At 44.3% G+C, this 14,375-nt stretch overlaps 1 protein-coding gene across 1 annotated transcript; it reads right to left on the bottom strand.

The window, feature by feature from the left end:
• Window positions 1–3,075: 3,075 nt before the first annotated feature.
• LOC116516177 (urokinase plasminogen activator surface receptor-like) lies at window positions 3,076–13,880 on the bottom strand. Its single transcript, XM_032228586.1, has 7 exons — window positions 13,632–13,880; window positions 12,287–12,322; window positions 10,748–10,894; window positions 7,749–7,886; window positions 5,892–6,068; window positions 5,393–5,524; window positions 3,076–3,845 (listed from the first exon to the last, which is right to left on the bottom strand). The coding sequence occupies exons 1-7, from the start codon at window positions 13,711–13,713 to the stop codon at window positions 3,658–3,660; spliced, it is 900 nt and encodes a 299-aa protein (XP_032084477.1). The 5' UTR covers window positions 13,714–13,880; the 3' UTR covers window positions 3,076–3,657.
• Window positions 13,881–14,375: the final 495 nt, after the last annotated feature.

Genomic DNA, 14,375 nt, shown 5'->3' with positions numbered 1-14,375 from the left:
TTACTTGACTGAAGGGACACAGAGTACTCCCACTCCCTCCAACCTTACTGGACAAGTGGTGACCACAGGAGACAGGCAGACAAGCCATGAAAGGCTTTCTGGTGAGAATCAGCACCCTGAATTGCATGATGAAGCAACTCGTTGGCATAACCTCATAGGAAAACTGTTGTGATCTGGGCTTTTTGTATAAATATGGTTTGACAAACTGGAGTTCTTACCGGGGGCATAGACAATGAGCTAATGCAGGGGTCCAGCCACCCATGGCTCTGGAGCCGCAGGTGGCTCTTTCATCCCTCTGCTGTGGCTCCCTGTCGCCAGTCGGCGCCACAATTTTGAGAGAAGCTTCCAGTCGGGAGTGGCGGGGAGCACAGCGGGTCAGAAGGAGACTCTATGGCAAGGGGCGGGGGTCAGCTCCACAATGGATAGGGCTTTCTAGGACAGGTAGTGGAAAAAGGAGGCCGTGCTAGGAGGAGACTCTATGGTGGGGGAACCGGACTTCCCGTTGGCTCCAGAATTGAACGGGTGGCTTCTGGTTAGGACCTTTGTGGATCTTTGAGTGTTTAAGATTGGCAGCTCCTGAGCTAATGCAACAGAACCAAGAAAGGGGGAAAGGAGAAAAAATAGTTGGTTGTCTTCTCCTCCCAATTCCTCTCGCTTACCACAAGAGAGCAGTGATGTTCTATCAGAATTGGCTAAGCGCTCCTAACCCATCAACTATTTCCAGCATGCTTCCATAACTTCTGTATCCTCATCTGTAGTCAGATTGCATGCCACCAGATCCACAGTCAGGAACTCTGGCTAAATTAATGGGGAACAGGTTAAATTTGTTCTTTGAACTCAGCTAATGGACTGAAATAGGATTTGAATAGACCTGGCATCACTGTACTAATAGTGCCTAAGTGGAAACAGAAATTGGCAATAAAGGAGAATATATGTAGCTCGAGTTGAAACGAGGGATCCTTGGTGCTCTTGGAGTTTGGCTGGTCTCATAAAGATTACCGTTTCGTTAACAGGGACAGTCTTTTTCCCTTCCCGCATCTGCATTCCTCAAAAGAAGAACCTGGAATTTCTTATGGAATGAGAATCCCATGCTAAGAACCGCCCTGCTCCAAATAAGGGGGAATCAAAATTAAACATGATTTCAATTCATTTGCGTCTGGCTTTCATTAACTTCAATTCCTACGATTACTCCTTGGTCGTGTGTTTATTAATTTTTTCCCCCTTCTGTCAGTGTAAGGAGCAAAACTCACCATAAGTCTTTGACTCTCTCTTAAGAGCCCCACCAGAGGTGGGCTTCAAAAATTTCAGCAATGATGTTCTCTGCCCGGTTGCTGGGTGGGCGTGATTAGGGTGGGCGTGGCCTCCTGCAACGCAGCAGGGGGAGGCGTTTTCACCTTCCCCGAGCGCCGAAGGCTTTCCTCCAGCCTCTGGGAGGGCCTCGGAGCCGAGGTGGCGCAGTGGTTAGAGTGCAGTACTGCAGGCCACTTCAGCTGACTGCTATCTGCAGTTCGGCAGTTCAAATCTCACTGGCTCAGGGTTGACTCAGCCTTCCATCCTTCCGAGGTGGGTAAAATGAGGACCCAGACTGTGGGGGCGATATGCTGACTCTGTAAACCGCTTAGAGAGGGCTGAAAGCCCTATGAAGCGGTATATAAGTCTAACTGCTATTGCTATTGCTATTCCCCTGGGCTCCAGAGGATGGAAACAGGCCTTTTTCTAGCCTTCTGGAATTTCTGCAAGGCCCATTTTTCCCCCTCCCTGAGCCTCTGTGTGGGCCCTGCACTTACCTCACATCCAAAACAGACCATGTGGAGACTCCTGGGAGGGGTGAGACAGGGTGGGCGGGGCCAGCCAGGAGTGGGATTTGGAGGTTCTCCAAACCGGCCATAACATTAGCTACGGGTTCTCCTGAACCCAGCCGAACCCACAGCAGCCCGCCCCAGAGCCCCAGCCAAGATTTTTGAGGACCCCATGCAGTTCTTGGTCCTTGGGGGTACTCATCTTTGGATACAACATCCTTATGCCGGTTCCAAAATCTGGCGCATTGGGAAGAAACTCTTGGGCAGCGATGGGCTCGTGGGTGCATTTGTCACCTCCAAAACTATTTCCTACAAAAAGGTACCAGCGCTATGGAATTTTCCAACACATCATTTTACAGAAAGACTCACACCTCGTAACACAACATCCCTGCAAACTGTGTTTTCTTTCATTTCACATCTTTCGAACTATCCTTTGTCTCCCCTGCATCCCTCCTGTTAAAGGTTCCTGAACATCCTTTTGCAGACTAGGAATTCAAGGACATCGGCAGATTTCTACACCGGAGAACCACCTGGGGGGGGGGGGGAGGCAAACCCCACAACCCTTAGTCAGCCTCTAAAACTTGGAGAACAGATTCTTCCATGGCCCATCTTTGGGTATTTTTTGTTTAATTACATTCATTGGCTGCCCATCTTGCTATCCAAGTGACTCTGGGCAGCTTATAGCAATCCTTGGTGCTAGTTCTCTTAGCAGAATGAACGGGGTTAGATCCCACCAGTATTTGTGCCATGAAATTGCAAAGGAGTGTGACTTGATTCCTTGCAACAAGGTTGGCTAAAATTGTCATCAGCATTAGTGTGCACAAAATGTTTTGGAGCAGCCTTCCCCCATCCGATGTCTTTGAAGCCTGGAGGAAACTCCACTGGACAATTCTGGATGAAGAGGCAGGATCATAAAGTCCACAATCTTGGAAGTCCACAGGTAGGGTAGGGACAGCAATCTCTTGTTCCTCGCTGGAGGACCATCATCATCATCACTATCATTTAACAACCCCATAATCCTTTGCGGGGTGGAGTCTGGGCAACAGAACGGAGTTAGCAATGTGTTTGAATGGCCAGATGCTCTTCCTGTCACCAATGTGGAGTTTTGTTCAGCAGATACGGTATATTCTCAGTGTGGATCCAGAGCAGTGGTGGGTTTCAAAAATTTTTGGAACCGCTTCTGTAGGTGTGGCCTGCTTTCCGGGTCCACTGGTGGAACCTCTTCTAACTGGTTCGGTAGATTTGACGAACTGGTTCTACCAAATAGGTGCGAACTGGTAGGAACCAACCTCTGATCCAGAGAGAGAAATATCTGCCTCCACCCTAGGATCAAACTCCGCAGCCTGCCGATCGTGAGGCAAGAGCGCCACCTGTAGGCCACCGCACCACTGCATGTGAGCCAACTCAAAAACCTTGCATAACTAATATCCATGGTGCCATGGATACCCTGCAGCTGATGCAAGGGGCTTTTTTTTCACCCGGTCAAGGAAAGGAAGCTGAGATGTTAGCGTCCCTTGGCAGGAGTTAGCCTTGAGAAGCTGCAAGGCAGGGAGAGACTGAAAATATTCCAGGACTGTAACTTCTGCCCCAATGCCACCCTCCCCTTGGCTTATAAACACAACCCTCTTTCTTGAGTAGGTCACTAAACCTGTTTCTTTCAAGGTTCCTACTTAAAGACAGTGGAGAGAGAACATTAAGAGTGCAGTCATGTAGGCTGGAGCAATTAAAACCGCCTTAGGTGCAACCCTTGTCACATTGGATGCTGCGAGGCAAGAGGGACGGTGTGTGGCCTTGGGACACTGGGCTCTCTGTTTTCCAGTTTTCTTTGGCTTCCTTGAAATTTGGGCGCTCCAGACTTTTACTGGAGAAGCCAGAACAGCAGGAGGAGAAGGACCAAGGAGGCATCTCCAGTTGGGGCCAAACTTCTGTTGCAGAGCGAGTTGGAGCAGCAGTTGATAGAAGAGTTTCGGTCCAGGCCCAGCAACTGTGGTTTCTCCCAACAAAGCTTCTCCAAGCTGCAGCCACGCATCAACGTATGGCCTTTCTCTAGAGAAAACAGACACAGTGGTAACACTAATTGTCTGAAAGGGCCTGCAAGAGGAAATCCCTAAGAGTGAAGCTGTTCTAGAGGGTGAGAAGGTGGAGAGGAGAAGGAGTGGGGAGCAAAATGTGAAAAGACTAGTGGATCGTGAGGGACTTGACTATTCTTGCATTAAACATGAAATGGGTAATCAAACTACCAATTACTCTCTGGGGTTCTCCGTCTGCCCCATAGCGTCTCCTGACAGAGTGATCATGCCCCTGAAGGAGCAAGACCACACCTTAGCCAGGTCCTCCTGCTAAAACAGGGGTGTCGAACACAAGGTCCGTGGGCCGAATCTGGCCCGCGATGTGGTCAGATCTGGCCCACGGGCCCATCCTGGAAAATGTAAGGGGCCAGCTCATGTCACTATGGCTCGGTCTAACCAATGTGAAGAGGAAACATGACAGCAGGTTGGGGAGTGGCATTAAGCTGGCCACACCCACCCAGTCAGCCATGCCCACTCAGTCAGCCATGCCCACTCAGTCAGCCACACCCGGCTGGCCCCCTGAGGTCAACCACAGCCCTGATGTGACCTTCAATGAGATTGAGTTTGACCCCCACCCCTATGCTAGAACAACAGATGGAGAATGCAACCAAGGAGATCTTCGCTCACCTTTGGTTGATGAGCCACTTGAAGCCCTACCTGGATTTTTTTGAGGGGGGAGGGTTACTTCCTATAGTAACTCACACCTCTCTTACTACCTCTCTAGATTATTGCAACACACTATTAAGAGTTACCTTTAAAGACCACTGAGAAGTTACAGTGGGTTCAAAGAGCAGTTACCTGGTATTTACCAGTGGAAACGCATTATATCAATCATAGAGTAAGAAATGACTTATAACTGTTGTTGAAAAAAATCAGAAGTCATTTCTTTATATTTTCTTTCTCTTTTTTGTATTTTTGACTTTGTTGTTTTTCTTATCTTTTTTCCTTTTTCCTCTTTATTCTAATTCCTGATATCTTATCTTGATAAGATAAGATAAGATAAGATAAGATAAGATAAGATAAGATAAGATAAGATAAGATAAGATAAGATAAGTAGGTACAGGTACAAGTACATAGATATACAGGTATAGGTATAGGTAGAAAGATGATAGATAGATAGATAGATAGATAGATAGATAGATAGATAGATAGATAGATAGATAGATAGATGATATAGATATAGATATAGATATAGATATATAGATATAGATATAGATATAGATATAGATACAGATACAGATACAGATACAGATACAGATACAGATACAGATACAGATACAGATGAGATATAGATATAGATATAGATATAGATATAGATATAGATATAGATATAGATATAGATATAGATATAGATATAGATATAGATATAGATATAGATATAGATATAGATATAGATATAGATATAGATATAGATATAGTGAAATACTGTTCTTTTGCATCCCATTTTTCCCTTGGGGAAGAGAATTGTGGGTGCAGCTCCATTTTCATCCATTACCCACCTACATATATGCTCACACAACTCACCTGTGACATTCACACACTTGGTCTGCTCCCCAACACACTTGACATGAGTCCAGTTTCCATGGGCACATTCACCTTGGCCTGAATCGCAACAACTGGCACATTCCAAGCCATTCTCGGGCTTCTTCTTGACTCCTGCAGAGCAATCCATCCATCAGTTCAATCAATCATGTGCAGCAGCAGGTCCCCAGCCCCACAGTCCGTGGACCAGCACCGATTCATGGCATGCCAGAAACCAGGCCATGCAAACTAGCGAAGCCCCTTCCATGGGATGCAGGCAGCACACGATACCAGCCCCCCCCCCCCCCGCTCCAGTGCACAGATCTGGTCCATGGTATTGATGTACAGGCATTAGCACAATTTCAGAAAGTGAATTGAGTAAATGTTTATAGTCATTTGAACTGCCTGAATCTCCTGATTTCCCCGTTGCTTGACACCAGTTTCTATCTCACACTACAATGTCTCATATTCTACTTCTCCTGGTGGATAACAGGAAAGCTACCTTGTTCTGAGAAATGGCTGCAGATGCTTTTAAGGCCAGGTCGTCCATCGTTACAGAGAGGGGTAGAACAGCAGCTGATCTCCAGTCTCCCTGAGAGTTCTGGCAGCATATACTGCCGGCGGCACAAGGTCTCCAGGGCACACGTCCGGTACGTCATTTTCCAGGCGCCATTGATCACTACGAATCAAAGAACATGATGGAACACGATGCATCAGACTGTAGGCGGGGGACTTGTCCTGACCCAGCTCCCCAAACACGACGAACCCTCTGAAGGTAACTTAAAAGATTCCTTTTATTAGGAGCGCCAGCAGCCCTGGCAAAAAAGTTTCTCTCTCAACACAGGCTAACAATTTCATCCGCCAGGGAGATAAATAGTTGTCTGCCATATCTATTCATCTCCGCCCCGTCTGTTATCCCCAGAGCTAGGGTGGGGCTTCACTAGCAGTGGTGGCTCTTCCGTCCCAAGGACCAGCTCATAGATTTCCAGTGTTCTCCTCTCCTCTGCCTTCTGCGCATCCATGCATCAGGCACTGGATCCAGCTGTTCCTCCTCTTCCTCATCAGCCGCCTCCAGGCCTGAGAGCTGTTGACTCTCCATCTGAGAGCTGACAGACAACCCAGGCTCTGCCTCTCCCTCTCCCTCCCCCCACTCTCTCTCACACACAGCTCCATTCCCTCTTCTCCCTCTCAGATTTCCTTGACACTGGCCCTGACTCCTCCCACACCGCCTCCTCATCTGATTCAGCTGTCGGAGGGGCCAGCAACCGACAGGCCACAACAGGGCCTCCTATCTACCCTGTCTAATTCAGGGAGGAGGATGTTCCTGAGTTATGAAGTAATCCTCAGAAGTGATCGGCTAGCCTAGTGATTAGCAAAGCTGGAATTTATGGTTCAGCAAGATCTGGAATCCTACATGTTCCCCACCCGTAACCTCATTGTTTCATGTCAAGAGGGAGAGTTCAGGTTTCAGCGACCCTGTAGGCCAGCCTTGCCCAATTTGAGTTTCCTCCAGAAAGGTGGACTTCCACTTCCAGAATCTCCAGGATTTTCCAGTTAGCCTAGTCATTGTTCAAAAGTTTAGGAGCTGAAGTCCACATTGATGATACTCAGGGCGCCTTAGGAGGAAGCTGCATTGCCCTCTTCTCCTGGCCATGGTGCATATCTCTCTCTATCTCTCTCTCTCTCTCTCTCTCTCTCTCCCTCTCTCTCTCTCTCTCCCTCCCTCTCTCTCTTTGTCTCTCTCTGTCTCTCTCCCTCCCTCTCTCTCTTTGTCTCTCTCTGTCTCTCTCCCTCCCTCTCTCTCTGTCTCTCTGTCTCTGTCTCTCCCCCCCTCTCTCTCTGTCTCTCTCTCTGACTCTCTCTGTCTCTCTGTCTCTGTCTCGCTCTCTCTCTCTGCCTCTCTGCCTCTCTGTCTCTGTCTCTGTCTCTCTCTCTCTCTCTGTCTCTCTCTCTCTGACTCCCTCTGTCTCTGTCTCTCTGTCTCTCTCTCTCTGTCTCTCTGTCTCTCTCTGCCTCTCTGTCTCTCTGTCTCTCTCTCTCTCTGTCTGTCTGTCTCTCTCTGTCTCTCTCTCTCTCTGTCTCTCTCTCTCTCTCTCTCTCTCTCTCTCTCTCATCATCTCCCCTCATTGCCTCTCCTATTTCTCCAACCTTTGTTTCTTCAGATTCTTCTGAACTGCACGAGTGCTGTCTAGTTTATTCATGTCGAGCTAGTGGGAAATCTTACTTGCTAATCTGTCTTCACCTTTCAAAGAGAGGCGCAGAAAGATCACAGATATGCTATTTCATGTATCTGCACTCAGCAGTTCTTCAATTCCTTTAATATCATTCCCGAACGTATTCAAGAAACATCTCAGTTTACCAGTAAAATCCATGCACTGATTCATATCTCCCAGGCACTTGACCCGAGTAGCATTCCCTTGAGCACAGTCCCCCGTGCCACGATCAAAACAGCTGTAGCACTCCATGCCATTAGCCTCCTGAGTAGTGCTGGCTGGAGCTGGGAAAATAGAAGAGAAGGATATCATTGTCATGGCTCTTTAAAAATATATTTCTTTTATTATTGCACTTGTTTATATAGCGTGCTGTTCTGACCCCCCCTCATTCCACACCAAAGCACACTCCGAGCCACAGATAAGTTACAGCATTTAATTAACAGACAGACAGCTCCTTGGCAGCAAACCAGCACAGACAAGCTTGGGCAGCAATTAACACAGATAAGGGTTGGCAGCAATCCAGCCTGCCAAGCTCATAACAATATTCTCCAACATTCGATCCTGTGTTGACTTCTGCAAAGAGGGGTATGTGCACAAGTAGTCTTTTTATAGTCTGGAGAGGAGCCTATTGACCACCAGCTGAGTGCAATTACCTCCTGTAACTGTGCAACTGTTCCTGATGCCTATTAGCTCTTCGATGTCGTGCATCCAGGAACAACTCACTACTGGCATACGGCTCACTCTCCCTTGTCTCCTCCCCACTGGTCCAAACTCAGGTGCCTCCTGATGGCCAGCCAGCCTCTCTGCGCCCTGCTCAGAGTTGGAACCCTGTCCAGGGTCCTCCACATCCTCCAGAGCCGACTCATAGGGCCCCTCGCTGTCGGAGTCTGGTGGCAGCTCCAACGGCTCCTGCTGGGCCACAACACGTGCCTACCCCCACATTTTGGGATGTTTGCATGCATCCAAAACCAAATATAAAATACAAAATAAAAACCTCATTATGTCTAAAAATACGAATTCCAGTCCATAACATCATATCTCTGTTAAAAATTCGAGAATCATCAGCATTGAGTCTCAAAGTTGCTTTTTTCAGGAGGCAACTGGACTTGTTTTTTCCTTGAACCCAAGAAGGCTCCATGCCCGTTGGTGACCATGAAGACACAGATAAGCTTCCAAGTGGCCTTGATGACTTGCTAAAAGAATGCGAATGACCAGCCCTCAGCAAGGAATATAAATCCTTCCATTCTCCACCATCCAGCCAGAGCTGAAGAAGCTTCTTGGATGAGAAGCGAAACATCTTCAAAAAACACCAAAAATTTCAGCCACCCCCTGAAAAAGCACTTTTGGGACCACCATGACCTGGATGACTGAAAGTCTCCATATACCAGAGGTGGTATTCAGTCAGTTCTGACCGGTTCTGGCAAACCGGTAGCGGAAATTTTGAGCAATTCGGAGAACCAGCAAATAACACCTCTGGCTGGCCCCGCCCCCATCTATTCCCCGCCCCCCAAGTCCCAGCTGATTGGCCGGTCTTCTTCTGTTGCCCTGCACAGAAGAACGGAGCTGTAAAGCAGTTTAGTGGGGTGGGGAGGGAACGGAGATTTTGCAGTGTCCTTCCCGCCACGCCCACCAAGCAACGCCCACCAAGCCATGCCACACCCACAGAACCAGTAGTAAAACTTCTGAATCCCACCACTGCCATAGACACTAACCACCAAGATTCAAAATCCCACCGCAATCAAATCAACTTTACTGCCTTGCAAAACATCAGACATGAGTGAGACAGTTCCTGGAAAGGTGTTCTAAAATATCCTGGCCACAACAGAGAAAATCTGCCTTCAAGTCCATGTCTCCTTCACCTCTTGAAGGACTTTAAGGATCTCCTCCATAGGGGATCATCTAAGAGGAGTAGACTCTATCTGCAGGAGTCATCTGCAGGAAGATTATTTTGAGACATCCTAGAACTTCAGCGTACAGAGCTTGAGAAGATAAAACCTGCCCTTTGATTTGATTTTTGGAAGCCTTTTGCTAGCCAGTGAAATGGTCCAGGATCATTTTGCGCTTCAGAAAAGCTAAAACTCTTGTTAGCATTTTGTAGATTGTTTTAGATTCTTATTAAATGTTCATTCGTTAACATATATTAACTACGATAATAATAATGAAATGATAACCTTAATTAGTAAAAATAACTTGGATATAAATTGTAATTTGGGACTTAGGGAAAAGACCTATAAATTTTATTAATAAATTCTTGTTTAGAGCTTGCTATAAAGGTATAAATTTCTTTTGGGCCTGATGAGAGGAGAGGTGATATAAATAGTAAATAATTTTTAGTTAGCTACAATAACAACAAGGAAATGTTAATGGATAATGTTTAATGATGTGTGTGTGTGTGTGTGTCGTAGTAGTAGTAAAAGCAAATTGGATATAAGCTTTAAATTGTGAGTTGGGGGGGAAAGGGAGGGAGAATGCTTAGATATCTTACTAACTGACTTTATTTCAGAATATGTTATAAAGGTGTAATGTTATTGGAGGTTTATTGAAATTGCAAACGAATGCTAGTAGGTTGTGTCTTTAAATACAAATGATTTTAGATAAAAGCACATTTAAATAATTATAATTAAATGAGAATTGTGGTATAGCGATAGTAAAATACATAATTTTTTTTATTTAAAATGTACGATTCAGTTTGAATGAAGTATATGTAATGATTGTGGAAGAAACACACGAAATGTATTTGTAACCAATTGACACGCCTTTCTACAAGATGTAATGAAAGATGATTCTTTTTTTGTGTGTGTTTTTGTTTAATTAAAACAATAAAACTTTTCGGGGGAAAAGAAAAGGAAAGAAAAGCTAAAACTCTTCTGCTTGAATGTGTCCTCCCACCATTTTTCTCCACCATACTATTGCCAGATAGGTTGGGCTGAGACATTGACCCAAAAACACTGATCTTCCATGGCTGAGAGTGGATTACTATTTAAGTCAACTGAAGTCCCATAATCATTAGAATAACAAAGTTGGAAGGGACATTGGATCGGTTCCCTCGTCCAACACCTTAAATGTTACATCACGTTGGTTCTTATTGTGTTTCTTACACTTCTCACTTGCTCAACAGGTTGATGTTCTAACTTCTTGTACTTACCACCTGTGAACCGGATGTTGCAGAGATTAGAGTCACAGTAATACGTGTTGTGTACTTCATGGTCATCCTCAGAATAGATGTTAGCGGTGCGATTAGATACGCCTTCCCCTGAGCAGCCTTTCATCACGTACTCGGCGATTTCTAAATCTGGGGTTTAGAAATACATGGAATTAAGTAGGCCAAGAAAATCAGTTGAATTCCTGTTGTAAGCCATTCCATTGTGGCTTAGAGTTATGTGAATTTTTTGGCCATTACAATTTGATTAACAAACCATAAACCCCAAAATTTAAGCTGAACATGACGGTTGAGGGCAATTAGAGATAGCAGAAGATGAGCTAAAAGCAGCTCCATAGGATTTATGTAGAATTGATGCCACTAACTGATTTTTTTCTGCCTTAAAATACATTTTTTTTCTAGATGTTTAGTAGTTATTCTCTAAATATTTTATAAATAAAGCACAACAATTACTATTTGCATTCAGGTTTAACCAAATCAGGTAAAGATTGGAGTTTTATCTGGCTTAAGCCACATTCAAATTCAGCCAGTCTTTCCTTTTGCCCTTGAATGGAGTTGGGTTTTTTTGGTTCTGGCCCATCTTCCTCTTATATGAAATAAATTAAGAAAGTTGCTTGTGAGCATGTGTAGAGGGGAGTCCAGTCTCGTTTTAAATAATCACAATCACCAACAAATGGATTGGTGTTTTTAAAATTAAAACACTCCCTGTTCAGGTTGAACCCTGTCTTTCTCAATCAAAATTAATCCATTGGAATTGGATAATCTGGAAGATGTTTTTGAAAGGGAGATAGGAGTATGAGATCTGGCAGTTTAGGAGGATAGAGATGGGATAAATATTTAGATGGAAAAATGAAGATACAGATGCTGACAGAGACAATGATCCAAGAGAGGAGTATGGGAGAAAAGCCAAAAAACGAATAAGAATTGATGCATTAAAACATCAAGAGATGCTTTTCAAGAGATGATGGTTAGAACAGAGCTCCCCCCCCCTTTTTTTCCCTTTCTTCTGTCTTCTAATATAATGATGGCCTGATTCAAAACTAGAAATAGAGGTAGAAATAAGAATATACACGTTTATATAAAGGCCTATGTCTTGACATAAAAATGTGTATTAACATTAGTATTAGTAAGCGTGACCTGACCGGAAGACAGAATAGAGGTAGAAATAAGAATTAGGGGAAATATAAGTACGGTAGTTATGATTTCTATATAAATAGAATATGTAATAAGTAGAGGGAAAGATGACAGGTTGAAAGATGGTATTACTATGTATGTTCAAGAAGATTATTGACATTAGAATAATAGAACATTGAAATATTGAACGACTACTTTAAAATAATCAAGTACATTAATATTAGGATTATATAAGCAACATTGATTAATGCAACAATTGACTGCTGTTTTTTGTATTAATATGAACCATACCCAGAGACTAAACTGTTCATGTATTGATGTTGAACTATTTTTAAAAATTAAAACCCAATAAACTTTGAAAAAAATAATAATAAGTGCCATCCAACTTACCTGGAAGCAAAAATACTCCTGTATAGTTGTTTGTATCTGGAAAAGATTGGGAGCCAACATGGTTAATAAAGGATGCAGGAGTCCATCACACTCAAAATTTGGATTTTGTAAATGTTCCCAAATTGGCCATGTTGAGCTAAAAACTCTAGGAATCGACATATGGGACTGACACCAGATTGGGGAAACTGGAGTTCTCCAGGTGTTGTTGGTTTCCAGCATCTCTCAAACCCAATCAGTGATGGCTGCTAGCGACTAAGAATATTAGGGTTCAAATTGAATGCATGTAGAAAGCTATAGGTACCACCATCCCTCAATTATGTAATCCCTGACTAGCAGGGGTGGGTTCCTGCCAGCAGTACTACCCGTTCGGCGCCCGAAAATTTTTGCATGCTCACGGGGATGCCATACACACACTCCATGCACATGCGTATTTGCGCCTAAAAAGGTCCGTGCATGTGCAGCACATTAAAAAAATGAAAAATAATTACATTTTTAAATGAAGATTGTTCTGCGCATGTGCAGAACAGAAAATCAAGATGGCGCCACCGAGGATAGAAGTTATTACCTACTCGGCCGAACCGGTAAAAACCCACCTCTGCTGACTAGCCCTCCCATGAGATGATGAAACAGCCATAATATGCTGGAGGGATTCCCTGGCTATAAGAGGTCCTGAATTCTCGAGCCATGCTTCTTTCTTGGAGAAGGGTCCGTTAAATCATTTGCTTTCCAAAGCCCAACCATCTCCAAAAGTAATCACTGTTGACAAGAAAGGCCACCCTCCCCTTCATCTCTTCAGGAAAAATGGACAATTCCCATCAGCTTCGGGAGACTCTGCACCAGAGAAAGGAGCATTCAGAAGAAACCAGGATGGGGACCTCCGAAGGACGAAGTGATAGACTGAAGGTGTCTCCATGAAAAGCAGAGTTGATGACTGTGGTGGAAGGAAGAGCCAGTGATTAGACTGGTTCTTCAAAACCTCTATGGACAAGGAGAGGACTTGAGATCACCCATAAGTGTTCCAGACAGTGACTCCTTGCAAGGAGACAGCAATCTCTGGCAGGTTTACAGCTCTGGGAGACCAAGGGAATAGTCATCTTGGTCAAACCACAGTCAACACTTTTGAAATGACATGAAGTTTGAATACTTTGTTTTCTAATTATTTTTTAAAAATTGCTTGTTAAATGCTAACAAATTTTAGTTCATCCCTTTCCTGTAGAAAGCATTGAGCCATTAGAGTGTACTCATTGCAAGCATACAAAAATGGTCCATTTTGAACAGAAAGGTGGATATAATTGAAGTAAATAAATATCATAGCAGGTACAGGAAATTGGGGGAGTTTCCTTACAGAAAAGTTTGATGGTAGATGAGAAGCAGGACCGATCCCTTGGCGTACACAATTGCTCTGATTGGACACACTCATGGAACATCCCCACACACTGGTAGCATCGCAGGCCACTCACTACAGAGAAAGAAAACAATAGATAAATGGCAATAACTGTTGGGAAACTGTCAGCCAACCTGGAAGGAGGAGTCAAGTGAGGGCCTAGCTTGGAATCCTTGTGCCATCACAAGCAATAGAACCTTGACTTCCCCCGAGACACCTGAAACCTTATCTGTTCCTTCCCAGGGAAAGAGAAGAAGGCTGGTAAAGATTCTTGTAACATAGCTGGTAGATGATAACGTTACTGACTTTTCTCATTCACAAGTAACTCTGGTTTCTTGCACCTGACAATAAAATTTTGGAAGCCGCCTGTCAAGTATTTTGGCCGCTGCTAAGCACAACGCTTTTCTTCGGGTAAACATGGCGTACGTCTTCTACGTGTGGATTTTTTGTTGTTAGTTTGCATTTGTACGTACCAAAAGCCCATCTCAATTTAACCTGTCACCTATATTATGTGATTGAGTGTTTCCCATTACCTGTTTTCTTGCTTTAATTGCATTTCATAATTGTTTGTTGTGACCTTCCAGCTAAATGAGGAGAAACACCTCTCAAATCAATCAACCACTCACTTTGGTTAATTTATATCTCATTCATTTCAAGGGGAGATATAATTAGGGCTAGCTGGCTATGCTGACACAACAGGCGTAC

This window comes from Thamnophis elegans, chromosome 12 (genome assembly GCF_009769535.1).
Source record: "Thamnophis elegans isolate rThaEle1 chromosome 12, rThaEle1.pri, whole genome shotgun sequence".
Lineage (NCBI taxonomy): Eukaryota > Metazoa > Chordata > Lepidosauria > Squamata > Colubridae > Thamnophis > Thamnophis elegans.
The sequence above is the reverse complement of the archived record's forward strand: the minus strand, read 5'-3'. Positions and strand labels throughout refer to the sequence as shown.

Excerpts from the sequence above, each read along its gene's own strand:
- LOC116516177 (XM_032228586.1), bottom strand. The coding sequence starts at position 13,713 with ATGTTCCATGAGTGTGTCCAATCAGAGCAATTGTGTACGCCAAGGGAT. Across the intron at positions 12,323-13,631 it reads ATCTACCATCAAACTTTTCT|ATACAAACAACTATACAGGA; the intron begins GTAAGGAAACTC and ends AATCTTTTCCAG. Across the intron at positions 6,069-7,748 it reads TCAGTGCATGGATTTTACTG|TGATCAATGGCGCCTGGAAA; the intron begins GTAAACTGAGAT and ends TTTGATTCGTAG.